Genomic DNA, 8891 nt, shown 5'->3' on the forward strand with positions numbered 1-8891 from the left:
ATGTCAGGCACAGCCATAGTCACCAGGTATGAGATCACCACCAAGGATTTGCAGGAGAAGAAGGAAATTGTGGAGAGGGGGAGGATGAAGGAGCCACACTTGCTAGTGAGAAGGCTGATGAAAAAAAATAGGGAGCAAGACGTAGGTGAAGAAGAGGAAGAAAGTGATGAGGCAGAGAAAGATGAAAGGGATGGTGAGGAAGAGAATGGAGAGGAAGATGAAGAGGCTGAGGCAGCTACAGTCAAATGGGCAGTTGAAGATGGTGCGGTTGACGATGATGATACCAAGAGCAGAAGACTGATGAGGAGGACTACACCGCAAAAAAGGAAAAGTTGACCTAGAAATAAAAGAAATAAAAGAAAATGAACAAATACAATACAAAACAATACAATACAATACAATACAATACAATACAATACAATACAATACAATACAATACAATACAATACAAAAAAAAAGCCACCGTGATCTATTCATCATTCTGTGTCAGAATCTAAACATGGTCACCTTTGGATAGCCAGCCAGCCAGCCCGCCTTGGGCGGCATGCCCACTGATGACACTTATTGTCCACCACCAAACCACAACCACAACGTGAATTTCAAACAGGAAAGGAAAAAAGAACCAACATTTCTAAGGCCCTGCTGCTGCTGCTGCTGCTTCCTCTTCCTCTTCCTCTTCCTCTTCTTCTTCTTCTTCTTTAATTGAAGTATAGTTGACTATAAACTGTTAAGTCAGTTTCAGGTGTACAACATGGCGATCCAACAATCAAATACGTTATGAAATGATTACCTCTAGTCCAGTAATGGTCTGCCACCATACAAAATCATTACAGTATTAACTCTATTCCTTATGCTATATATTCCATTCCTGTAACTTATTCATCTTATAACTTGAAGTTTGTATCTCTTAATCCTCTTCACCTATTTCACTCAATCCCCTCTACCTCCTTCTCCTCTGGCAGCTGCAGGTTTGCTCTATGTATCTATAAGTCTGTTTCTTACTATTCTCAAGTTTGGTTTTCTTTGTTCATTTGTTTTGTTTTTAAGATTTCACATATAAGTGAAATCATGTGGTATTTGTCTTTCTCTGACCTATTTAACTTAGCATGATACTCTCTAGGTTCATCCATGCTGTCACAGATGGCAAGATTTCATTCTTTTTTATGGGTAATATTCCATTGTGTGTATATATATACCACATAGTCTTTATCCAGTCATCTATCCCTGGACATTTAGGTTGTTTATGTATCTCGGCTGCTATAAATAATGCTACAGTGAACATAGGGGTGCATATATCTTTTTGAATTATTGTTTTTGTTTTCTTTGGGTAAATACCCAGAAGTGGAATTGCTGGATCATTTGGTATTTCTATTTTTAATTTTTTGAGAAACCTCCATAATGTTTTCTGTAGTGGTTGCACCAATTTATATTCCTACCAACAGTGTATGAGCATTTCCTTTTCTCCACCTCCTGGCCAACATTTGCCATTTGTTTGTTGTCTTTTTGATAATAGCCATTCTGACTGGTGTGAGATGATATTTCATTGTCGTTTTGATTTGCATTTCTGGGACGATTAATGATGTTGAACATCTTTTCATGTGTCTGTTGACCATTTGTATGTCTTCTTTGGAAAAATGTCTATTTAGGTCCTCTGCCTATTTTTTTAAGGTTTTTAAAATAACATTTATTTCTTAAAAGTTAACATGTGCATAATAGGAGACCAAAGACACGAAGCAAAAAACAAAGTCATCCATCATCTCAAGCAGTTTACCATTTGATGTGTCCTTCTAGGTCTTGTTTGTGTATTTACACACCTAAGCATCCATTTTTATGTAACTAAGATCACACAGTTATGTGTCATGCTTTTTCACACATTATGAGTATTTACTATTTCAAAGTCCCAAAGTTATGAGTATTCTGATAACCAGGAGTATACTACACCACCTCAATCTGGACAGAAAAAAATGTAATCCTGCCTTTCTTGGCGACAGAAATTTCAGAAAAGACAAAAATGGCAGTGGGCCTCTAGATAAAGATATTGGCAGAGTTATGATTAAAATACTACATTCCCTTAAATGTTCAATTAAAAATGAGACATAAAGCAACAGAGTACACAAAGTATAATGCTTTTAAGAGGACTCATTATGCGATCTAAACTATTAAAGTATTAGCAAGGAGGTATGTTTCCACTGAATTACTTAACAATGTATTCCTGTAGCACAGCCAAGAGATGCACACACATCGGTGGTTATCATCAAAACATAAATATGAACACATCCTCATACATCCCTCTGCCATACTTCCTTCTGCCCCTCTGCTGCCAACATAATGAACAAGTCCTGACGTACATTTCTCAGAGATGGTTTAACAAGATGCTGTTTTTTATCAATTATAATGAAGATATTTACAAATTGATTAATGCACTAGCTCTACTTTTTATCATACATTGTCACCTCAGGACATCTAAAAGGCTTAGATGTTGCAAAATAATGAACCTTGTCCATAATAAACATTGGTACCTTACAAAAATCCTCTGCCCACTTTTTTTTAATAAATTTATTTATTTATTTAATTGGCTGTGTTGGGTCTTTTTTTGCTGTGCGTGGGCTTTCCTTTCGTTGTGGTGAATGGGGGCTACTTTTTTCGTTGTGGTGCACAGGCTCCTTATTGCCGTGGCTTCTCTTGTTGCAAAGCATGGGCTCTAGGCGCATGGGCTTCAGTAGTTGCAGCACATGGGCTCAATAGTTGTGGCTCACGGGCTTAGTTGCTCCAAGGCATGTGGGATCTTCCTGGAGCAGGGATCAAACCCATGTCCCCTGCATTGGCAGGCAGATTCTCAACCACTGCGCCACCTAGGAAGCCCCCCTCTGCCCATTTTTAATTGAATTTTTAGATATTTAGTTGTGTGATTCTTTATATAATTTGGATGTTAACCCCTTATCGAATATATCATTTGCAAATATTTTCTTCCATTCAGTAGACTGCCTTTTCATTTTGTTGATGGTTTCACTGTGCAAAACTTTTCAGTTTAAGGTATTTCCATTTGTTTATTTTTGGTTCTGTTGCCCTTGCCTAAGACAGATCCAAAAAAAAAATATTGCTAAGACCAATGTCAAAGAGTTTACTGTCTATATTTTCTTCTAGGAGTCTTATGGTTTCAGGTCTTACATTTGTCTTTAATTCATTTTGAGTTTTTTTGTATATGGTGTAGGAAAATGGTCTAGTTTGATTCTTTTGCATGTAGTTGTCCAGTTTTCCTGACACCATTTATTAAAGAGGCTGTCTTTTCCCCGTTGTATATTCTTGCTTCCCTTGTCAAAGATTAATTGGCCATCTTAGCATAGGTTTATTTATGGACTTCCAGTATTGTTCCATTTTTGTGCCTGCTTTTTGTTTCTTGAAAGGTGCTTCAAAAGGGAAAATGAGTTTGTGAATTTTATTTATATTTTATATTTTGTATAACATATTGTTAGAGGTCAGCCATTTCTAACGATCTCAGATGACCAAACCAGCCTTCAGAGTGTTTTCTGCCCTACTTCTGATTTTACTTACGGTGTGACCACGTTCATTATAATCTCAAAGGAGAAAAAAAAAAACAAAACACTCTTAAAAAAAGCAAAAACAACAAAAATCTTATTCCAAGCATTCTAGTAACATCTTTTGTGTTTATATTTAGCTGTACAATAAGTGCTTGGTTTGTATAAGATGATTTAAAAGGCCAAAGGTAAAAGCTTTCTTTTCTTCCCCCTTTTTTTGGTCTATGAGGTTGCTGCTTATTTTTTGGCCCACGTGATGTATGTGTGAAACACTGTTGTCCAACAATTAGTTGGAATTTTATTTCGCTGAGTTGTTCTAAAGAAAGAGAAAGAGATGGAATGGCCAATTTACTGTATGAAGTCATTTTTCCAGTATATGATGTTTTCTATAATCCAGTTTTACTCACTGTCCATTTATTGCTGGTGTCCAAATTTTTACTGAAAAATGGGGAGAAATTTGGAAATCCTGATGATGGTCTTCTCATAGAGCATTTTATTAATGATCACATCCCAGCCCCCGACTCAGCCTGGCTTTTAGTAAACAATCACAGATACTTGTTGCGTGAATAAATGAATGAAGTCCCTTGAAACATGTAAAACATTTGTTGATCACGGGTTTTAGAAAGGTTGGCATCCTAAAAAAAAGTGTGTGCTGTTCTTTTCACTTTAATTTTTCACAATGTAAAGACAGAGAGGCATCTGGGAAAAGCGGCCAGCCTCAGTATCTCCTAATAACAAACCGAGTGCCAACTTTGATAAGCTAAGTGAGAGGGGTCAATGAGACTTACCCACACCCCTCGCCGTGCTGAGAGCCCCGTGGGTGGTCAGATCACAGGAGAGCACAGGGCACCCCTCTAGGGGCACAGTTCCACACTGAAAATGATGAGGCTCAAATATTAGATGCGTCACTAAAGTGTTTTTTATGTTTAAAGGCATAAAGATTTCTCAATAAAGAATCACGCCGATTTATAGCATCTGTTAACCTTCTTTAAAATATTGTAAAATTTTACAAGAGTATATTGACCCTTCCCAACTAATTCTAGGAAGTTATAACTTTCCCATCAAAACTGGACAGTGCTAGCGCAAAAAGAGGAAACCAGTCTTTTGACATCTAGGAAAAAGTGTCCCAATCTGGAAACCCCATCCGAGTCAGCCACCCCGGCATTGCCTCTGTGTGTCTTGTCCACACACAACCGTCATCTAAATCCGACACAGGCGTCAGGGTGGGCAGCCGCTTCCCCTTCGTCTTGTTCGCCAGTGCTACAGGTTGAAAAGTTAATGTTTATGTGGGGCGGAACACCCATGGTTATGAAGTGATAAATCTAACAATGAGGCGCTTGCATGCGTTGCCTAGAAAAGAGACTGTGGAAGAAGATTTGGGGCTGACTTTCAGAATGGAATTTCCTTGCTCTCTGGGTGTTGGCTTCCTTGGCCTTTGATGGTTAGAGGTTCCTTTCGTTGTTCAACAATGTTGATTTTGGAGAGAAAACAGAGTTCAAAAACCCAGAGGTCATTTTTCTAGGGAATGTTACAGGAATACAGAGTGCAGTTTCACGAAGCCGGCAAGGCTTCGTCTCTGCTTCTAATAGACAGGAAGAGAGGAAGAGATGAACAATACATTTTTAAGAAGCTCAGCTTTATCTCATATAAAGATGCCTCCAGTCAGTCTGGCTAAATGTAACTGTCATGGGAGTGTCTTTATGATTCTAAAAAGTGGATTGTTTTCCTTAATTAAGAGAGCCTTGTCTGACTCGGGGGAAATGAAACACTTTTTCAGATATGAGTGAACCATAATCCCCACTAATAAAACACAAGTAAGGCGATTGGAGTGTCAGAAATGAGTCATTTCCCCCTCTTGAAATAGTCAGAAAATTGAAGCACAACTATACATTTTTTGCATTTTTCTTTGTCTGACAGATAATTTTTTGTTTGTAGAGTGTAATTTTATTTTATGTTACTCTGCTCTTACATAGGGCATAACATTTTCACAAGGCTTTTTTTGGAACTACAGTCAGTGATTAGCAGCACACAGTAGTGGTCCAGCTATTGAGACAATAATCACTAGACACACTGGACACCCTCTCACACGTGCACAAATCTACATAGAAAAGTACTAAAGTTTTAGACTCGGACTTGTGTCCTCTGGCTTGTTTCCCCTTTCTAGTGTATTAAGAAATGACATGCACTTTAATTTGCCAAAAGCAATGCTTGTATTCTGACAGCAACATGTTACTTCTATTACATGGTAAAGTGAATACCAGGACTCCAAAGGCAGTTGGTGCAAGTGAAGTGAATTTTTATTGGAAAGGGAAGTTGTCAACTTGAAGAGCAGCATATGAAGAGCGAATAAGGAAACTCTCTGCTGTCACAGATACACAAGACCTCCATCATATGTGATACAGGGGGCATTTCAGTTCATGACCCCCAGCCCAGAAATGTCAAACACTTTTCCAGTCAGTCTAGTATTTCTGGATGCCTACCAAAAAGGAATACATTAAGAGCGTGGAAAGTTGCTTACTAAAAGAAAACCCTTGAAGAAGAGTAGGGGCTAAATATAGAAATTAAGACGTTATAGAGAACACTCTTTACATTGTAATTAATTACATTTTCATATCATCACAGTAACGCAAAACACAGTCACTTACAGAACTGGTTCAGATTCCTAAATACATTTTTAGTCCTCTACGTAAGCGTTTGGAAGTTATCTTTATAAATGAAGCTATTGACGCATGCTCATGGTGGGCCTGGCCTTCTTTCTTCTTGCCAAATGCCGCCAACGTGGTGTTCAGGCGCTTCGTGGAGGTTGGCCGGGTGGCCTACGTCTCCTTTGGGCCTCATGCTGGGAAGCTGGTTGCAATTGTGGATGTTATTGATCAGAACAGGGCTTTGGTGGATGGACCTTGCACTCAAGTAAGGAGACAGGCTATGCCTTTCAAATGCATGCAGCTCACTGACTTCATCCTCAAGTTCCCACACAGTGCCCTCCAGAAGTATGTCCGAAAAGCCTGGGAGAAGGCAGATATCAGTGCAAAGTGGGCAGCCACAAGGTGGGCCAAGAAGGTTGAAGCCAGAGAAAAGAAAGCCAAGATGACAGATTTTGATCGTTATAAAGTTATGAAGGCAAGGAAAATGAGGAACAGACTAATCACGCTTGAAGTCAAGAAACTTCAAAAGGCAGCTCTCCTGAAAGCTTCTCCCAAGAAAGCACTTGCTGCTAAGAGGGCAGCTGCTGCAAAGGTTCCAGTGAAAAAGATGACCACTGCGGGTAAGAAGGCTCCAGCCCAGAAGGTTCCTGCCCAGAAAGCTGCAGGCCAGAAGGCGGCACCTCCTCCAAAAGCTCAGAAGGGTCAGAAAATTCCAGCCCAGAAAGCACCTGCTCCAAAGGCATCAAAAAAAAAAAAAAAAAAAAAAGGAAGCTATTAATACTTTTCTACAGCAGTAACTACACACCAGGAAGGCCAAGACAAACACAAATCAAAGAGTTTTTCCAAAGCCACAGCGTGAAAAGACTGCAAACAATTGATTCCATACACACGAATGGGTTTCTTTGCTACAGGAAACCCAAATGGAATAAGGAATAGAGGTGAGTAAAAAGGTTTCTTGAGGGGAAGAAGGATGACACCCTGCATGCACTTAGTTTTCTGCCCCTTCTGCCACATTACTTCTTCGCCTGTACTGTCTGATGTCCATAAAGTTGTCTTGAAGCAACTGCATGATGAAGGCACTGTCTTCACAGGCCAATTTATTCAGTGTATCAAGTTCTGCAATGGCCTCATCAAAAGCCATTTTAGCCCGTGTGTAGGCAAGTCCTGGGTTATTAAGGATCTCATAGTAAAATACAGAGAAGTTAAGAGCCAGCCCCAGGGGATGGGGTGTGTGGGCTGCATCTCTTTCTTGTTTAAGCCTCTTGGTAAGCTCCTTGGGAATTATCTATCATTTTTTTCTGACCATCACCACATGCAACTTCAGCAAGGCACTGGAAGTGATCTCCCGTCATTTTCAGATAGAAGATCCTCTCTGGATTAGTTGCATTGGCTATTAAATACTTATCCAACAAATCCAGGACTGTGGTGCAGATGGACCTCAGTTCGGACTCCACTGTCTCCCAATAGTCCTTAGTCATTTGTAACTTCTGGTCAGAGGGGTAGGTTTTCTGCTTGATATTCAAGATGACCCTGCAGGCAGACCTGTGGCCCCTGACCACGTTCGTGTAGGCCACCGACAGGAAGTTGCGCTATGGCTTGGACAGCGCGGCGCCCGGCTCCATCACGGCCTTCAGTGCAGGTGACCGTATCGTCATAGCGCTCGGCCAGCTCCGCCTTCTGAATCAGCTCTGTCTTCTCCATGGGCCAGGGGAGAGGAGAGCGAGGGTGAGTACCCACCCGGATCGGGAGGGGGCTGCGGAGGGCCTTCTCGTCTCAATGGTGTGAGTCTCACCACTTTGATCCACTTTGGCTTTAGCCAAGGACCCTCTGGTCTCAGCTCAGTCCACCCCACCCCGGTGCCTGCCGAGGGCAGGGCCACAACGCCAATAGATAATTGGCTAAGGTCTCCACTTTGCTAAATTACTGGGAAGCAGCATGAAATAAAATAAAAATCTGGTTGTTGTAGTTATGCAGATCAGCAAAACAAACAATTCTGGTTATTGCCACAAACTGGCTGTGTGAACTTCAGCAAGGTATAAATGTCTCTGAACTTCAGGTGCATCATCTGTAAAGCAGTATGGTATCTGTAAAATGGGAATTCTTTCTATATTGTAAAGCTGTGTTTTATTTTGTTTTTTAAGCAAAAAAAAATATAGATTACATAATATGAATAAAGCACTTGGCATATATTGTCACTCAATAAATAGTACCCTGTGATATGTGATAACTTAGAGGGCTGGGATGGGGGCCGTGAGGGAGTCGCGGGAGGGAGGGGATATGAGGATATATGTATAAATACAGCTGATTCACTTTGGTGTACCTCAAAAACTGGTACAAGAGTGTAAAGCAATTATATTCCAATAAAGAGCTTAATAAATATATAAATAGTACCATGTAAAATACTATTAGAAATGCTAATTTTAGACTTAGCTATTCAGAGATGATCAACCGAAGCTGGCTCTGCCAGATGGCAACTAAGAATCTGCCTGGTCTTTAGAACAGGAATAAATAATTGTTAGCAACGCCTCAGTCCTAAACAAAAGCCTATCAGCCGGAGCAGGTGGGAATTTCCAGGCTACTATCTGCGATGCCCATTCCTTGAGAAATAGATCCTGGATTGAGTGAAGGAAAATAAATAGGAAATGCTGCCCACAGCAAAGCAACAAGGCCCTCTAGAGGCCCTGGAGAGGGCAGATTACATTCTGGAAAA

The 8891-nt window shown here is 40.3% G+C and overlaps 1 protein-coding gene and 1 pseudogene across 1 annotated transcript; one reads left to right on the forward strand and one right to left on the reverse strand.

Annotated features, from left to right (window-relative positions):
• Positions 1-6959, forward strand: LOC130848808 (60S ribosomal protein L14-like). The gene is made up of 2 exons (XM_057727195.1): positions 1-262; positions 6256-6959. Exons 1-2 carry the CDS (start codon positions 1-3, stop codon positions 6957-6959), a joined length of 966 nt encoding a protein of 321 aa, XP_057583178.1.
• A 210-nt stretch (positions 6960-7169) lies between these two features.
• Positions 7170-7882, reverse strand: LOC130849005 (14-3-3 protein theta-like; annotated as a pseudogene).
• Positions 7883-8891: the final 1009 nt, after the last annotated feature.

Source organism: Hippopotamus amphibius, chromosome 3 (genome assembly GCF_030028045.1).
Source record: "Hippopotamus amphibius kiboko isolate mHipAmp2 chromosome 3, mHipAmp2.hap2, whole genome shotgun sequence".
In the NCBI taxonomy this organism is placed as follows: Eukaryota; Metazoa; Chordata; class Mammalia; order Artiodactyla; family Hippopotamidae; genus Hippopotamus; species Hippopotamus amphibius.